This window comes from Andrographis paniculata, unplaced genomic scaffold (assembly GCF_009805555.1).
Source record: "Andrographis paniculata isolate CXL003 unplaced genomic scaffold, ASM980555v1 Contig33END, whole genome shotgun sequence".
In the NCBI taxonomy this organism is placed as follows: Eukaryota; Viridiplantae; Streptophyta; class Magnoliopsida; order Lamiales; family Acanthaceae; genus Andrographis; species Andrographis paniculata.
Window position 1 is genome coordinate 142,466 of NW_026137566.1, and position 20,251 is coordinate 162,716.

The 20,251-nt window shown below is 31.6% G+C and overlaps 1 protein-coding gene across 2 annotated transcripts; it reads right to left on the reverse strand.

Annotated features, from left to right (window-relative positions):
• Positions 1–385: 385 nt before the first annotated feature.
• On the reverse strand, positions 386–3,044 carry LOC127248217 (rust resistance kinase Lr10-like). Of its 2 annotated transcripts, XM_051270436.1 has the most exons (4): positions 2,174–3,044; positions 1,843–1,866; positions 1,690–1,722; positions 386–1,575 (listed from the first exon to the last, which is right to left on the reverse strand). In XM_051270436.1, the coding sequence occupies exons 1-4, from the start codon at positions 3,012–3,014 to the stop codon at positions 446–448; spliced, it is 2,028 nt and encodes a 675-aa protein (XP_051126393.1). In that variant the 5' UTR covers positions 3,015–3,044; the 3' UTR covers positions 386–445. The 2 variants fall into 2 exon arrangements, with proteins under 2 accessions (XP_051126393.1, XP_051126394.1); XM_051270437.1 differs by lacking the exon at positions 1,843–1,866.
• Between the last annotated feature and the right edge of the window lie 17,207 nt (positions 3,045–20,251).

A 20,251-nucleotide genomic window follows, 5' to 3' on the forward strand; every position in this document is an offset into this window, starting at 1 on the left:
ATAAATTGCTGTAAATAATAAAAATATAGTAGAATATAAATTTGATGGAAATCAACAATACGGTCTTGTTAGGACATGGATCAACTGTTGATCCGGTCAAGTCAGCATATAGGAATGAATAATATGTATTTACGACCGTCTTATTAAGAACATAAAATAAAATTTTTGAAGTTGAGTCATTAATTTAATTCTACTTGTCAACATTACTTCTTCAGTAGATATCAATAAAATTTTTGGATATTATCCATAGTAAATATTACAGCAAACATACATGCAACATAATTGAACTTATATAAAGAAATTAGTTCAATAGATTGAATAGTAAAAAACAAAAACAGAAAAGATATACTTTTCTAAATTATTCCAGTGAACTTATTTCAAGAGCTGGATTCAAACACCATTGGTACTTTGTAAACCTTACACAAGTCATCAAACTATACAACATTCAAATTTCACCAAAATCCAAGTTGATGTAATCTACACTATAAGTTGGAGTTATTCCATGTTCATCGTCTGCTATCTCATTCAGAGTTGCAAAAGGATTCGGAGGCATCGATGGTTGCGATTCACTTTCAAGCATCTCTACAACTTTTCTTATGGGGGGACGATTTGACGGTCTCATTTGTATGCACCATAATGCGACGATCATAATCCTTGTCACTATTCTCGTTTCCTCGTCACTTGCATCATTTATCTCTATGTCCTTTCCGGCACAGAGCTGGTCATACACCCAGGATGGAAAACAGATTTGGCTTTGGTCTTCTACAAAGTGATTCAAATTTTTCCTTCGACCCGCCATTTCCATTAGCATCATCCCAAAGCTATAGATATCAGCCTTGTATGAGATGCCTCCCATATTTCTATAAAACATTTCTGGCGCCATGTATCCCATTGTTCCTCTTGCATCCGTCAAACGTATGAAACTCTCATTAGTAGAATGCAATCTTGCGAGTCCAAAATCGGAAATTTTGGGGTTGAAATTCTCATCAAGAAGTATGTTGTGAGGCTTGATGTCGAAGTGTAGGATTTGCATATCACAACCATGGTGTAGATAGCCTATTCCACGCGCCACCCCGAGTGCAATTTCAAATATTTTGTCGCATGTCAGCGTAATCCCTAAGCTCTCTTGGCTAAATATGTATCGATCAAGAGAACCATTTGGAAGAAACTCATACACCAAAGCGTACTTGGAATGCTCTACACAAAACCCAATGAGTTGCACTATGTTGACGTGATGAATACAACCGATGGTTCCGACTTCACTGATAAACTCCTCTTCCCTGGATATGGTTTGGTCCATCATTTTAATTGCAACATAAGGACCACTTCGAAGTTTTCCTTTGTATACACTCCCATAGCCACCTTCACCCAATTTTTGTTGAAAACTGTTGGTCATTTTCTTAATCTCCGAGTAAGCATACTTAATTGGTGCAAAGTTATGTTGATCTTGCAAAAACTCTTCAATACTTTTATCTGCGGATAAATGTCGTCTTCTCCATTTATGAACCACAAACCAAACTAGAAGTGAAAATCCAATCAGAAATCCGACCACAAGCCTGATAGCAAAGATCTCAGCTGCATCATCATGTGCAAAAATGTGTCAACCGGAGGATCACAATTAGCACTATCCATATCAAATTCATAGGAAGAAGAAGAAATTAGATATCCAATGGTAGATATGAATCTTACCAAGTGCCCATACAATAGTAAATGCAATTTTCCCTGCGATGAAAAAACAAAACAAAAAAGTAAAAAGACAAGTTAGAGAAAAACTATAAGCCTATCATCCGAAAAATAAGAGATCATCATCATGATAATTATATCTTTAAGGAGATGACATACTTAGAAGTTGTTGAGAAATTTTACCTGCAAGACAATATTTAATTAGTGAGTCGATTAAGAATAACATAACAAAGAAAAATGATCATTGCACTGTTTAATATTACTAGTTCATAGTTAACGGCAATTACTCTAGTGCAACCTTAGATTAGAACAAAATATACCATAATATAACACTTTTGGGATGTAACTAGAAGATTACAACAATGAATCGAATCAGATAGTACGTGTTGTTATATTGATAGTTTTCATATTATGGGATGTAATTAAATGTGCTAAAACAACAAAAGATGAATTGGCGATATAATGAAAGAAATTTATAAGCAACACTTACAGGCGATGGAATTCGGTTGTAGATAGCAACATTCTTTGGGCATAAAATCTTTTGGTACCAAAGAGAATCGGAAACGCCTCCTCCCGCAAACTTTATCCACATCGAACCAGTAAAATTCAAACCCAAAAGCCAAACCTTCATAGATATTGAGCAATGAAGATATGTTCATTATTGGGCCACGGGTCGAAGCTCTACCCACTAAATCTACCATGCACGAATCCTCCAAATCCGACACAAATAGACCATGATGCCCAACTGTAACATAAGCATGCAAGTCCGAGGAATTGCCAAATACATTGATAGTGTCGTCGCCGCAGAATGGAGCTTTCAGATATTTCGGAGAATTCACCGGCGACAAACAATGAATGAATGCCACTCGTGCATTAATTGTGGTGTTTACTATAGAGAATCCATTGAAGTCTGTTCTGAGACCCCAACGACGATCAGTAATGACAGGGCAAGAGGAAAGATTCCCGGTGTTTATCCTGGATTCAACAATCCTTATTGTCTGATCAGTGTAGTTAATATTCTGGACAAAATACGTCCGTGCTGACATTCCTGACTTGGCATCTCCCCTCGGAGAGCGTACGGTGAATACAGTGTGGTTGTTCTTGCAATCGAGCTGAAACCACGAGTATCTGGATCCACAATGGGGTGGATCAGTCTTGAGCCTGAAAGGATGAGTTATGTTTTTTATTTTGCCACAGGAAGAAGGAGGGCAAAGTGGAGAGGGATCACTGCTGCTGCCATGGCCAAAGCTAATCAAAACCAGAAGAAGATCAATGAGAATGATATTCGAAAGAAGGGGGAAGACATTGTTAATGTTGTTTGGTGGACACATAGCTTAGGGATACGTGTATACGTAGGGAAAGAAAATAATATATAATATTCATTGCGGAGAATGGGTAAAATGTAGAGAAGAGAACAACCAAGATCAAGATTGCCCTAGTGTGGTCTAATTTCTTGACAACGAATACTTTGGCCTTCTTTTTTCAGCCATACAAGTTGATAGATTGATTTATAGTTTGTGGGCCACACACACATTGACTAATTTATACTCCTATGTAGATGGATTGTGAAAATATGGAAGCCTTGTTTTTGTCATCAATTGCTTTCTTTTATAGCTATACAAATAATTGCTTTAATCAAGCATTATAGGTTCCATTTAGATAGAAAGTTTTGGACTTTAAAAATATTCAAAATATCAAAAAAAAAAAAAAAATAGTATTTGATATGATATTTTGACTAAAGAAAATTTATATTATTAACGTGATATTAAAAAAAATTTTATTTAAAATCAATAGTGCTGAAAGTTGAAAGAAAAAAAAAAGGTAAAAAATTAATATTTAATTTGATATTCTTTGAAAAAAAAATGTATTTGATGTGATGTTTTTTGAAAAATAAATAATGTAGTGTATTGTATAAACATATATTTGTGCGGTTAATTTAATCAATAATTTCTAGAAAATGGATTCTATGGTCCTAAAGAAAGAAACTTGGATCTAACGTGTGTTACGTGTCGTGAGGTGCAGGGCTTTCCACTTTAGATGGAGATGCGGAACTTTGAAAATAATAATAATAATAATAATAGTGAAACTTTGAAAATAATAATAATAATAATAAATGCATTCGTTTGACTTTGTAATAAATTTTAAATTAAAAAAAAAACAAATTATATTTTGATTGAATATTTTTAATAAAAAACAAACATTTAATATAATATTCTAGAATAAGTTTAGAATATAAATGGAAGAATATGTATGCACATATATTGTTACACACAGTCACAAAGGAATACATTTGTGTCATATGTATTACTCCCTATGTCCTGGTTAATTATGTCATTTTATTTAGATACAAATACTAAAAATTAATAATATTTTTATAAAAAAGTAAAATAAAGATATTATATAAAATTTATTTAAAAATTGATAAAAAAAAAAAAAAAAAGAAAAAAAAATGTGATGCTATATGTAGAAAAAGTAAAGACAAATTCGTTATTATTTGTTAAACAGCAAAAAAAGTAACCTAACATAATTATAGGCGAGGGAAGGAGTAAAATATCTTGTGATATATAATATGTTAGTGTTCTTGGCTTAAAAAAAAAAAAAAAAATTAGATTTCTTACATATTTCTGGTCATATTACACATTAAATCCAATTAGGTCAATGAGTGATGAGTCCCAATCACAAGAGAACTGATCACCTACACATGACCGGCATTTATCTTTGAAAACAAACCTTGTAAGTTTTATTGGATGTTTGAATTTTTTTAATTTCTTAGGGAATAATAACAAATTAATAATAATGTGATATTTTTTAAGAAAATTAGTTATTTTTTTTTAAAAAAAATTAATGTAAATAAATAATGTCAAAACTAATTTAAATTATGGGTATCATTAATATGTTAAATTTAGATGAGATAAGTCATTTATATCATCTAACAATAATTTTGTAGACGAAGAAAACAGAGACAATTTTTGACGATTTAAAGTCTTCAACGAAATTGAATGGCGAAAAAACGTTGTTCCCCATAGCAAACCTATGAGTTAGTTTGATTGCCTAAAATTTCATACAATTTTGAGCTTGAACACAAAAGGAGAAAAAATAAAGAATAAATTAAAAAGGATAAATTGACCAGGTTTTGGCTTAATACCTAATCACTTGATAGTAGTATCACTTAATACTGTTTGCATTAATAAATAGATGTCTTTTTGAATATATCTCTTTGGTTTACAAGGGTGAAAGGCGACTCTAACTATCAAGCCTGATCCCTTCTTAATATAGTACTTGAGCCACGACAAACAGTTCTTTTTTAGAAAAAATTTGATTTGGTCCATCACAGTTTAACAACTATTACATTCGACAATGACTATTAACTCATCGATGACTCATGAAAGATCTGATCACACAACAGAATGATATAAAGCACCAGAGATTGATTTTAAAATATATGTTTGGCACATTTTAACAATTAGGGCTGTGCAGCAGACCATTATTTCTTAAAGTATGTTTCCGATCCATTTAATTGTTACAGGAGGAAAAGAATTAGAATTAGATTGTACTAGTATATTGAAGACCAATCAACAGTAATGGCAGGGGCATTAATTCGCTAAATTTGATGACCAATCACTGTCTTCAAATTCTGCTGTCCTTGGGATCCAATTAAAAATAATACAGACATGATGTAAAGAGGTTGTTGAATACAGGATAGGATAGGATAGGATATGATTGGAAGTCCATATTCCTTCTTAACAGAGGTAGAGCTAGAGGTAGAGGGTTGTTTTGACGTCCCTAGACAGATTGATCAATTTCTCTTCTTCTTTGAGGTGTGCATTGCATTCGTCCTGATTCCATTTAATTTAATTACACTTACAATACAGGCTGGCTCCATATATATTTTGTCTTCAATCTCCATTTGAATTTTTCTCCAAATATTCAAGTAGAGATTCATAAGATTTTCCAACATAAAACTATGCAAATATACACAATTACAGTAAGAAAATCCGACTTCATTTCATATGGTGGAATACCCTTTGCAATGCACCGGACAACAAAAGGAATTGAACATTACTTTTCCACAACAAGATAAGAGACTGAAGCAGTTTTATTTGCAATATTCAACACGCAAGATGTGATTGAAGAGTATAGCTTTAAATTTATTTGAAATATTTATTATTCCATGCGCTCAACGCAGAGTTTAGATGGCTCACAATCGGATCGGATCAAGCTAAGGACATTTTAACTTGCAGATAAGTGGTTTCTTCGTCTTAATGCTTCTGCAAAGCTCGCACAGTCGGGCCTGCTGCAAGCTCTGTAGATAAAGTAACTGCGCTGTGAGGAAACTCTCCGGTTGGTTCTCCAAGTTGGGCATATATGACCGATCTACATCCACTTTTTCTTCGTCAATTTTCTGACTGTACGTGCCGTGCAGCGCGGCTGCCAGTAAGCTCAGCATAAGCATCATGCAGAGAGATCTTTTACCAGAAGAAGCCATTATATTGTTGTGGAAGTTTAATGCAAATACGGATTCTTCAAATTTATTTATATAGCTTTCTATGGTGTTGTTAGATCAATTGAGTTGCAATGCATATATATATATATATATATATATATACACTATATTAATAGAGGGGGAAGCACAAATACATTACTATTATTAATAATTGCCACAATTAATTAACTTCAAATATTGATAAATTGTAGCATATATTAGGGGATTTATCATATGCCAAGGTGAAGCTGCTAGAGGTAACCGTAGCATAATCTAAATACTACATTGCAATTAATATTAATTAATAATGTTGCTCTGTATATTCGAAAATAATGACATGGTTAGGGTTTTTTTTTTTTTTTTTTTAATTAATATCATCATAGAGTTTATAATGTCCTATATCTTATATTTGTATAAAATATTGGCCAATTTTTCCTGATAATACAATCTATGGTTTGATATCCTTGAAAGTTAGGTGTTCATGAATTTAACATTAAAAAACAAGATCATGATCAAACTATAGCATAATCTATGCACACTATGTGAATTAATTAAGATATTCGTCTCGATATTACTACAAAAGATGGTTATTAGTTAGGGTTTTGATTCTAGATGATGTAATAACATTTTTGGTCTCTTTCTTAGCTAGCCCACACACATTAAATGGGATATCATCTCTACCACTTGGGTAAAATACACAACAGAGCTAAATTACTAAAGTAAAATAGTAATTAAGTTGATGTAAACAAAGAGTAGTCAAATGCATGCCCACAAGATCAATGTTTTGGATCCGAAAATGAGCAATGGAGGAAGATGAGTGTGACATATATAGCCCAATAAGAGAGATGATGATTATGGCCTAGAAAGAGTATCAATCAGTCAAAGGGGAAGGGGAACGAGTGCGCTCTGGATAAATTCTCGGTCGAACCTAATAGCCTGCAAACTAGGCTCAACAAAGCAAGTCACACTAGGCGAACGAGTGGCAGACAAGACCTGGAGACGTAAGAAAGTTCACATTTTTTTAAATGGGAAATGAGCGAAAGTGGACATAGAATGAAATTATGGTAGGAATTACATAACAAGGTATTGATGGATCATTGATAGAAGCGGATTGATTGTGAGGGTCATATGAAGGGTATGTAATGAAAAAATAATGACCGGAGGAATAAAACCACAAGGAGAAGGGCCAGGGATGAGACACAACACACAATTGGATAATATTCTCTCAATTTGTTCTTCCATTTCATTTTTACTTTGTTTATGTTGATTCCTCTTACTTATCTATGTATATTAATTAATTAAGTTGGATTCAATTAGTGTGTTCCTTCTTTCCCAGCTTCTTGTTTTTTCTTATTCTTCTTAATTACCAACACGAAACTTAAATCCTAAGGGCTTTTTGGAGCATTATAAAAGACCCTCACATCTATTATATTTTCTGCCGGGCTTTTATCATAGGACATCCAGAATATCTAAATTTCAGATACAATAAATTGTGAGACTAAAATCTAACTTAACGAAGATCCTCCAAGCAGTAGCAATCCAAATACCGTGGATTCTTTGTCACATGGGGAGAAGGTATTCCAATACATATATAAATACATATATAATATTAAAATACTTGTATTTAAAATTAAATTTAATATTGTTAAAAATAATAATAATAATATTATATTTTTATTTATGACAACCAAAAAAATTCAAAAAAATATATATATAATCAATATTATTATTATTATTATGTTATATATAAAATAATTAAATATGGGCCTTATTACTTATTTTTGCCCGGGATCATCAAACTTGGGAACCGTCTGTATGAATTTTGAAATTTCCATGTTTTCTTGTTTATGTCGACATTATATTATTATTTGTTTGATTTATTTTCATGCAAATAATACTATATAATAAGACTTCTTTTCATATCATGAAATACCTTTTTGAAACGTTGTTATATCATAAAGATAAAGCACAGTATGAAAAAAGGAATCAAACATTATTTCATGCCACGAAGGCGTACGTATGCGCCGGTCATGCCACGAAGGCGCACGTGACGGTCACGTGCATTTTAACGGTGCCGAAAGGAAAAAATAATGTTCAGAGTGCACATAATGTCCTAAATTGTAAAAGTAAAAAAATATTCGAAAATGATAATTGAACTACATACAAGATTTTATTTTTTTTCAATTTTTCCAATATTTTAATATACTTTTATAATTATTATTTTTATAATTTTCAATAATTAATAACAAAAAAAATCATGAATATAAAAAAGAACACAACTGTTGTGTTTATATTATAGTACTATGTGCTAAAGTTTATCAAGATTTTTTTTTTTTAAATTAATGAATACCTAACTTTCGAATCCTAAACAGTAATCGTTGATCAACTTTAAAAAAATTAATTATCCTCATTGATGGCCTATATGATTAAACACTCGTTTATTTAGAAGATTTGTTCTGCTTAACTAATTACTTGAAATTTTGTTTCATTTTTTAAATCTTAATTAGCAGGCCTCCGACATATAGTTTTATCTGTGCAACATACCTTCAGCATAAACCACAAGGGATTTTATAACTATCAATTTTATGTTTATATTTTGGAGTTATAACTAAAAATTTTATCGAGATGCTGTTAATTTATAAGAAATAGCGAATTTATTCTACTCAAACTAGTGAAGATTAAATTTTCTATATCAAGTGACTGACTGAAAATTAAAGAAAAAATAAATAAACACAGCAACAAATAAAAAATAATTTTAGATTGAATTCATCAAGACCAATAAACAATAAAGAGTAAAGTAAAAACAATAATAAAACCGTTATTTTATTTCGGGCAAAATCAATTAATTAATTAATATTAATTGCGATATATATATTGTTTAGATTGTGTACACTTACCTCTTATCTTGGAAAATGATAAATCCCTACGTTCAAAGGATATAGTAGTATATATACTACACTAGATAAATATAGGTTGGGATTAAATACTCGTGGCACGTGTTAGTAATAGTAATGTACGTATTCTTGTTTCCTCTATAAATATGCTTAATTTGCAACTCAGTTGATCATACAAAACTAAATAAATAAGTTTCTAAAAATTCTTAATTATTTGCATTAATTTCCGCATACAAGCAATGGCTTTTTCTGGGAAAAGATCTCTCTGCATGATGCTTATGGTGAGCTTAGTCGCAGCGGCGCTGCACGGCGCGTACAGTCGGAACATCGAGGAAGAGAAAGTGGATGTGGATGTGGATGGGTCCTATATGCCGAACTTGGAGAACCGTTTCCTCCCAGCGAAGCTACTTTATTCACAGAACTTGCAGGCAATTTGCAGCTCTTGCAAAATGATTAGGGAGCCGGTTCTTAGACCACGTTTCTGCAAAAAATGCAAGTCTCTCTAATTTCCAGTGCATGCCTTTGACCCGATTGTGGGCTATCTCTAAACTCTAATAATGGCGTGGCATCGATGCTCGTCTCAATAATATTTCAAATAAAATGCTTCAATCACATCTTGTTATGTATTGCAGATAAAACTGAAGTTATCGATATATGCTTCAGTTTCATCTTGTAGTGGACAAATAATATATTTTATATGCTTCAGTCTCATCTTGTAGTGGACAAATAATATATCTTATATAAAAATCTTTTGTGGCATTGTGTTTTATCTTTGTCGAATGCACAGAATGACTATCTCACCTAAAAAGTCAAATGGTTACGAACGAATCTGAACTTCCAACCTAAAACTTTTTACCCTTATAAGCCAAGGAAATTCCCATATTTTTTTCAATGTGGGACATATTCAACAGCTTATTCTCGCAATATCCATATATTCCAACAGTTCTCACATTTTTTTCCAATGTATATGGGACATATTCAACACTCCCTCTTGATATGATAATCTCGAAAATTCAAACATGATCGATATCCAATACGTGGCTTTTATACCATGTCGAATGCACAGAATGACCGTTTCACCTAAAAGCTCAAGCTGTTACGAAAATGCATCATTAATATATTTATCTGGAAACAAGAATCCCCAACAATATTTGATGTAAATCAATGTTGAATGAAAAATAATAATTAGTAATAGAGTAGATTTAAGGAATGGACTAAAAAACAAATATTAGTTACGGCCAAAATATGTATTGTATATGATATTATTATATGTTGTTTTTACTATATACATGTTCCGACTGAGTTGACCCAGCCAGCACTGTAATCGAACCTCCATGTTAAATGAGGATGGGCTAATACAGAGTTCTTGCATCCAAGGAAATTTATTATCTTATCCGGACAACTTTTTCGATGGATATTTTTTATGTAAGATCAAATACTTAAATTAATGACTGCCTACCTTTGTATTTGCTTCTTCAACGCACACAACGCGCGCGCACACAAAAATCTATGTAATAGCTTAAGAAAGCCAAGGGCGCCGATACCTCCATACCGAACAATTATATTGAATCCCAAACCAATATAATGGCGTGTTCGGGGAAAACCACATTCTGCATGATGTTTATGCTTAGCTTAATAGTTTGGGTGCCACAGGATGTTTCCGGAGCAAAGGCTCGATCATCTGGATCAGGTTTCAACACCAAACTTTCAGAATCTTCCCAACACAATTAGCCTGAAGAAGCGAACTCAAGTAGAGCCAATAATCCTGTTAAGAGAGAATATATTTAATCCGATTGACTGCTCAGTGATTCCTCACAAATCACGACCACGGACGTGCAAAGGACACCCATGAATTTCCAGCACCATCTAACTCTCTCGTGCATGGTTCCTATAAATATATATATATGTCTTTGATCTGAAGTATAGTGAATAATAAGTAACTCAAACAAATAAGTTGTTCTGCATAAGTATATGCTTTTCAGATTATTGCGAATAAAACTGCAGCAGTGTGCTTCAGTTATATCTTCGAAAATTCCGCGCCAAATTAATCTCCTCTTGTGCATATTGCTCCATCACAAGTTAACAACTATTAAGTTCGACAATCACTATTATTTCATCGATGATTACTCATGAAAAATCCGATCGATCACACAATATAATGATACAGATATCACTATATGCATGCATTTCTTCTTGTTAAGCACCACAAATTGGATTTAAGACTTGCAGAAGCATCCCATGGCATGGATTTGCCCCCAGATGAGCCAATTCATTAATGTTAAATAACGTAAAATGACCGACTCACCTAAAAGCTTAAGGTAGGACTCTAATTCAAGACCTAAGGCTTTGAAACTATATTAAATGACGTAAATGACCGACTTACTTAAAAGCTTAAGGTGGGACTCTAATTCAAGACCCAAGGCTCTAAATCTTTGTTAGATGACGTAAATGACCGATTCACCTAAAAGCTTAAGCTATTAGGGTACTCATTATTTATTTATTTATTTATCTACAGACGGGAGTCAACCAATACAGAACTTGCAAGACATAGTTTGCAACGCTTGCAAAAATATGTCTTCCGATATGAAACACATTGTTCGCCTAACGTGCAAATAAATTTCCTGTGACTTTGATATTGTTAAGATAATCTCAATTCCTCTACATTTATTTTTAGCATAGTGACAAAAACACTTTTTGCTTCTGTGGTCGTTGGCTTTCAAAAACAGCAACTCTGGACCTGCTGGTTAAGTCCAATCATGCAGCCCTTGTGTCCCCTTAACGTTGGTGGCTGCTCAAAGACAAATTGGATATCTCGAATTTGTCCTTTTATGATCAGAACTGATTTGATACAACATCATTCCTTGGTTGGATCAAAGGGAATTTAATGCATGTCACTTCTTGGCTGCTGTGGTAGAGTGTTACATTGCTTTTGGGTTTTGGGAAGTAGAGAGTGTGTTTTTTGAGAGATTGGGTAGTAAGATAATTGTTGTGCTTATCCTCTCAACAACTTCCCTTCCACCTCCATGCATTAAGTAAGTGATTTACACTGTATTTCTGCCGGAGAAGCTTGGAGATAAAAGGAAGATTGGATTTCTGATCAGGAGAACTTTCGAACTCTGTGCAGCCCAGCTATGACGGTTGTTAGTACGCGTTTGTAACAACTGAAGCCTTGGAGGGAATTTTTCTAGGTAATTAATTTGTAGCGTGGGTTGGTGGTAGTTTGAGTGTCTTGTTATTAATCAGCACTGATTAATGAACACCTCCTGGATTGGTATCCCCCGGATGTAGGATGGTTTATATCCGAACCGGGTAAACAAATAGCATGTCATTTATTGCTTTGAAATACTTTCATTTATTTCATCGACAAGTGGGTGTCATAACTGTGATATAACTACGCTTCGGAAGTTGGCCCATTTGGATATGTGTACGAGGATTTTTGGAGTTGCACTCATTTCCAACCCAACAGATATGAATGTTGGTTATCGGAACTATCATGAATACGCCTTCTCTCGAATCTCGTTTCTTCAAGAATTCTATGTATATCTTGGCATGTGCATTTTCCTCCATCCCAATCTAGCAAGAATTGTGTTCGACGATGGCTCCTAATTCCATATATGTATTTCTTCTTATTAAGCACCAAAAATTAATTTGGAAACATCTTCATCACATCATTTCAGGTTACTTTTGTTCAATTTTTTATGACCATGTGCTCGAGAATCATTTGTCAAAGTACAATTGGGAATCATAGTGATGCATGTACATCTGATGAACAAGATATCTTCATATGGGGATGGGAAGAGATCCAAAACAATTAGCACTCCAAATTTTAAGCCCAAACACTTACTTAGTGTTGCCACTGAAAAATTGAAAAGACATAATACAATAGATCACAAGCATGCATTATATTAATTGATGGACAAATAAAAATAGACAGAGTGTGACGGATGTTAACTGACTTTTGTTTGTAGATAAATAAATAAATTATGCGTATTCCTAACAGAGCTTTTTATGATATCAGAATCTTAGGTCTCGAATTCAAGTCGTACCGTCCCTGTAGAGTGACATATATATATTCTCCAACTCATTTGGTGATGGAGCTCCGGATTTCTTTCATAACAAAAATTATTGAAACATATGTATTTTATTTCATTTCTTCGAAGAAGATGTAATTAAAGTATACTGCTTAGTTTTATTTCATGTGTGCATACAAATCAGTTGATGCAACATCAATATTATTTCAATGCACTTTAAGCTTATTTTTGAGAAATCATCTAGCTTACATTCACCGATTTCGCAGCAGGAGTATGACAGAAAATCAGCAATGCAATGTGTCAGTTAAAGTTTTCAGAACATTGACAGCCGCGCAAATGTCGCTTTTCAATTTCTGCAAATCCAAGGGATGGTTCTGCAAGCTTCGGCTTCGCATCGATGTGCGATCCATATTCACCCTTTCTTCTTCAATTTTCTGACTCGCGGCGCCGTGCAGCAGCGCCGCTGCTAATAAGCTCAATATAAGCATCACGCAGATGGATTTTCCAGAAAAAGCCATTGCTGTGTAAATGTAAAAATGTTCTAGAATTTAACTGTTTGTACGAAGGTGTTACATTACTTGAATGTATTTATAGAGGAAGCACATATGCATGAAAATTAGGTATATAATATGATTAATAATGAGAGTGTACAATAAATTGTACTTTGTGTGTATATAGTTATTAGGATAATAGTGCAGCATACCCTCTGATTAGGGTGCTGATTGAAAGTTTATCAGTATCATATTGATCATTCTAATCAGTACATTAAAATGTTATAGATGGCATATAAAAATATAGCAAATAGTATATGCTTGTATAAAATATTAGTATGTGATATTTGATATATATTATTTTCTATCGACACACGTTCTCATTATATTAAATCAGCACTATAACCGCAGCCCCTTTAAAGTCATGGATTTATTAATTTACAATAGCATAATCTAAACACTATATCTCATTTAATGTATTAGTCTCTATATATATTGTTACCTAACATCATTATTAGGGTTTTTAATCGAATCGATTCAAGGGAAACCTCCCCAATTGTCATCCCCATAAAGAATGCATGTTGGTCTTCACCAAGAGCTTACATAGTTTCCTGCTAACAGTAAAATTGTACGTAAATTGAAGGCAAGATATCATTCCAAAAATTCAAAATAAATAATCTTATGTTATTGGTTAATCAGAAGAAAAAAAACTTATTCCAGTATTGAATATCTATCTATAGAAACAACCACAGGATCTTAGCTCATTAAAGAAGAAGATTTAGTAAATTCTACCTATGAAATGATACATATATTAATTTGTTTGGGCTGGGGCTACAATGTTGAATAATTCAGCATTGTTATGAACAACACATGGTATTATTATATACAACACATTGTATATGTTAATATAATACAAATACATCACATGAATAAACAACAGTATTATTACAGACAGCACATGCACATTGTATACGTTAATATAACCTATATTATAATCTCAACAACACATCGTGTATTGTCTTGTAGCACACAATATTATTAGGGACACAACACATTGTATACGTTAATATAATACAAATACAGCACATCAGCACATGAACTAACAACATATGTTATGGTCTCATACAACACATACAACAGTTATTTTAGCACATGACATTTTTATACAACACGCTTGTTATTATAAAAAAACAGTATATATGTGTTGTATATAACAATATTGTGTATTGTTCGTACATGTGTGCTGAGTTGAAAAATGAGCATGGTGTTTGATTTTTTCAAATCACATTCCCCATTAATTTGATTATATACTCAATGAAGCATATCTTTGCAAGCTGGCTGGTTATTCATTTTTCTTAGGAATCTATTGTAGCACAAGAAATATAAAGAAAATTTTGAAGCAATTTCAAATTAGAATCAATATTATTTATTTTTTCAAAATAATTCTCAATAGAAAAGATATTATTTGATTTCACAAAATATTAAATCAAAATATTATTTTAAAAAATTCAAATAAATACTTTATTTCAAATCAATTTTAAATTACAATAAAAAAAAAAAAAAAAAACCAAATTTTAAATTGTTGTGAACCGTATTGGCATCCATATTGGCACCCATTATTAATTCTCGGAAAGTTGTGAATGTATATCTATTATATCACAGTTCTGTTTGATTTTTTGTTTTTTATTTTTTTGGTTTCTTTATTATAAAATGCTCATTGTTCTCTATAAAATACAAAATAAATTTATTCACAAAATATCACGTTCAACTATTATTTCAATCAAAATCAAACACAACCCAAAATTCGATCTACCTACCTCTCTACATTATGCTTGTTCTAGCCTTATTACTGCAGGTGAACTTGAAGGTTGTTTTGAGTCGAGTCTGCACAGATTTGTCAAAAACCATATAATCCTATTACAAGGGGCCGGTTGTTTGATCACAACTGTTGGGATCGACCATCCAACTGATCACCACAATATCAAGAGACTTTCGACACAAGATACCTCCGCAGATTTCAACCACGAGGTCAACGAAAGCTTCCCAAACCATTTACTCCACCAACAGCAAGATACGAGACACAAATCCAAAACTCAAAGGAACAAAAAACCTGTATGATGATTCGTCATCCAATTTAACTGGAAACTTTTGGGATATCGAAACTAAGAATGGTAATTAGTTTGCATTTGATGGTTGGTGGCCTGGTAGACCCATCACATATATGTGTTGGGGTGGCGGCCTGTTGAGGTACAAACCAAGTCTCACATATAATCCACTAATATGAATAATTTTAGAGTAAGTTCAAAAACAAATCCGTGCAAGTTCAGGCCAAAGTGGACAATAATATCATACTAGCATTGAGTTGGTCAATCTCAACCGTGGTATCAGAGCCCGGTTCGACGGTGAAGCGGACTGGGTGGCATTGGGCATTGATTGTGGTGGTGGAAAACCGTCTCCCTCGTTGACCTCGTTATTGGAATATGCGGTGTGGCTAAGGCGGCCCAAGGTGTACAGATCAATAGAATATCATTGAAACTAGCGTTGAGTTGACCCAGTTCCAACAAAATCTAGTATGCCTTTACATTAGTATATATAGATATATTTTTCTCAATCTAATTAATACATATTTCTAAGTGAACTTCAACATTATTAGATTGTGTCGGAGTTTTGTAGTGTTTTGTAATTGCAATTTTTTTAATTAAAAATAGAATAAAATAAAATTAAGGCGTCACGAATGAACAATATACTTTTGATTTTTCGTTTTTAGGCATACAATTTTACAATGACATAAAATTCACCATAGATTGTATAATGAAAATGGACATGGAAACACTTGTGTACACATACGTTTTCCTTGCAATAAGTAATATACATAAAATTGCAAATTTAGTGTAATAGAATATCTAAACAACAATTTCTTATCAGTTAATTAAATCCTTATTTTGAAGCGTATTCTACATTATTTTCATGACTAGTTTGATGCCTTTACTCATTCAACATGAGAATTAATCTATGATTATGGTAGTCATCGATCGAAGCTACCATGACTCGGTAACATGAAGTTTTTCCGGCACTATATAACTTGGAAAGCCATATCAGTTAATTATGGGACTAACATTCGATAGATTTATTATATATGTATGTGTGCGCATATTTGCATATATTTTATTTCGAACATATTATTCAATAAGTAGTAGCACGGATACAACAAGTGTAATATTTATTCAGATGCAAATTATTCAACCTTCACTTATTTATGAGAGATGGATCAGATAAACCTATCCTTTCAATCATATATGCGAAGATAAACAGGATCATCTAGTGAGTAACTTCATTAGCTAGATTCTGATTAGTCATGGGGATGACGAGGCCATATCAAACACCGCGGAAGAATATATGGTGTTCGAGGGAATTAACTTCAAGCATTTGAGACACGCCGAGGGGTTCATGAGTTTTTGGCAAGCAGGGCAATTTTTTTTTAACATCGACAAAAATACAGCATCGTCCGCCTCTCCTTCTCCGAGCTGTTGACCTTCAGCACTGCGCTGTGCTATCACCAATAAGCTTAATATAAGCATTGTGTAGAGAACTAAGGTGGTTTTGGAGGAAAAGGCCATCTTAATTAGCTTGTGTTTTTTGTCGAAATGTGAATGTGTGCAAGAATAGAATTACTTGAGGTTGGATATATTATCTCAATCCTATCTATATTTATGGATGAACTTCAACATTATGAAAGCTACAGATTCATTAATTTCTCTTGCAACAACCAAGATAGTATCAGCATGGCGAATCTATGTGGGGGTTAAGGGCAGTTGACCCCCGAGTCCCTAAAATATATTTTTTTCTTTGTAATTTACCCTTTCTATTTTTATAATTTTATAATGTAAAAGTCATAAAAATTTTGTCCATTTGTTGATTTATATTTTTAGCTTTTAAATTTTATTTTTTTATAGTAAAAAAATATTAAATTTTATATAGTTTTGCTGAAATATTTAGATTTTTCTTTTTTTTTTTGATTTATTTTTTTTGCCTGAGTGTGCTATGAATAAAAAAAAATAACATTGAATGGATAAAAAAAAATTGATATTTTACTGTTGAGTATCAGTATATATGGCATAGCCTAATCTACACAATTACGTGTGTACGTGGGTTAATAGTTAATAAATTTTAACTAAAATATAGCTCTTGAATGTAATATTTTTTATGATAATCCAAATGAAAGTAGGAAGTTAACTGCACTTTATCCGGTCGTATTACTTAAAATTTTAATCATAAAAATTTAAAATTGAATACCTTTAAATTATAAATAATACAAAAATTCAATAAAATTGTATAATGTATTGATTGAATGCACCCGCATTGGCTTGTAGCTACTCATAGATCTATTAGTTGGAGTTGTAGATGGTGCCAAACCACTTGCATGGGTTCGTGGGTATAATGAATCGAGATCAAACTATGAAATAATGAATATCACACTCTATACATTAGACAAATAAAAGTAAGAAATCTATTTTACCTAATATATCCAATAAAATTGTTAAACCAATTTGTGCATGCCGGATTTGGCCACCAAGCTTTAATTTAGTAGATGGTTTTTTTCTAATTTTTTAAAATGCAAGCCAATCGGCCCATAAGTTGACGTGGTTGATCTATAGGTCATAGTGGACCAACTAAATTTAATAATAATAATAATAATAATAAATTATTCCCTCCGTGTTCACCTTTCTATTTTTATTTGTTCTACTTATCTATTACTTTTTTTTTAAAGTATTATACACTTTAATCTCATTTAAAAAAAATTAATTCAAATTTAATTTTAATTATAAAAATTAGTTAATCTTAATTTAAAATTATTTTTATTAAATAATAATTTTTTTACTAATATATTTTTAATTATTTACTAATTCTACGCTAAAGGGGACACTGTATGGGGCGGGTATTATATTTTTGGATAAACTATTTTTTATTATGTCCATCTAATTAACTTCCTTGTTACTTTAGCTTTTGTTGTCATTCTTTTCTTAATCGGCTTCATGTATATTTAAAGAATTATATATCATTGTCTTTCTTCAGGGAAAACTTATAATCATAAAGTCATGAGTTCAAATTCCACCGATACCTTCTTGATTGAACTCTGGAATTTTTCGAGTGTGCTTACCCTACTAACATAATTTACAGGATTTCAGTGATTAAGTAAAGTGTGTTCTTTTAACCAAATAAATAAATACATATTTTTTCAAAAATATTAAGATATCACATATTTTTATTATTTTTATATTATCATACAATTCTTCATGTTTCACATCAAAAAATTCTCCTTTTTATATTATTCAATAAATTAGAAATTAGATAATATGATGAAAGAGAAGTATATATTTATATTTTTCAAAATAATATGATGGGATAAAATGTAAGTTAATTATTTCATATGTTGAAATTATATGGGATAGACCCAAATAAAAAGATATTAAAGTACTTGAGATAGAAGTAGTATGATTCTTTATTAAAGAATAATTTTAAGAAATATAAATATTATGTGAATTAAAATATAAAGGGTAAACTGTTTTTTTTATTCTTGTATCGGACCGATTTTATTATTTTAGGATTTTAAATGAATTATATCTTAAAATAGTTCCACAAGTAAAATGTTTTTGCAAAATAATTCTTTGGTGCCGAACTTGTCACGCTAGCCCGCGATTATTGACATAGTGCTGACGACACGTCATTACCACATATATGCCACGATGGTAACACGTCGAAAATTTTTATTTTTTTATTTTACAAAAATATCTTCGTACTCTCATATATTTGGCATTCTTTATTATTTTATAATTTTAAATAGACTATTTTTAAAATTAATCCCGCAACTAAAACATTTTTGCTAAAATAATTCTCCCATAAAAAAACAGTTTATCCAAATTTAAATATAAATTAAACAAACTTTAATATATATTAATATAAGTATATCTACAATATTTATTTTATATATATTGGTAGGCCCAATGAACCTCTACAATAGGGTCGGCACTGGATATTAGGGTTTAGGTCACTGGATATTAATTGTGGTTATTTTTTAAATTTTTTAGTTGTTTTTTTGGATTGTATTGAAATTTTGCAGTATTTTGAATGCAATTTTTTAAAAATAAATAAATAAAATTAAGGGTTGAATGTGATATGCCAAATCAATATTTTATTTTTGATTTAATATTTTTAGGCATAAATTTGTTTACAATAAAATAAAATTCACCGTTAATTGTATAATGAAAATAGACATGTAAACACATCTCATACTCATGAAGTCATAGTTATTAAGTCATGGTATGGAGATTTTGAAAATTATATATAACTTAATGATTCTGCAACTAAATTTGTTATAAAAATATATTTAGTTGCTATAACAACAGTAGCTAATTTGTCACAGCAATTACAATGATAATTTTCAATATAATTTGTCTCAAAATTATTTGACATATTATTAACCATCAAAATAAATTTATTGTATATTTTGCTACAAATATAAGTTTGTATATATTTTTCCACATATAAATTACATATTCTAATTTTATAATATTTTGCCACGCAAATTGGCACGATTTATTTGAACAAATTATCATCAATAATTTACACGAAACATTTTTTTAATGCATATGTCAAATAAAAATTTTGATA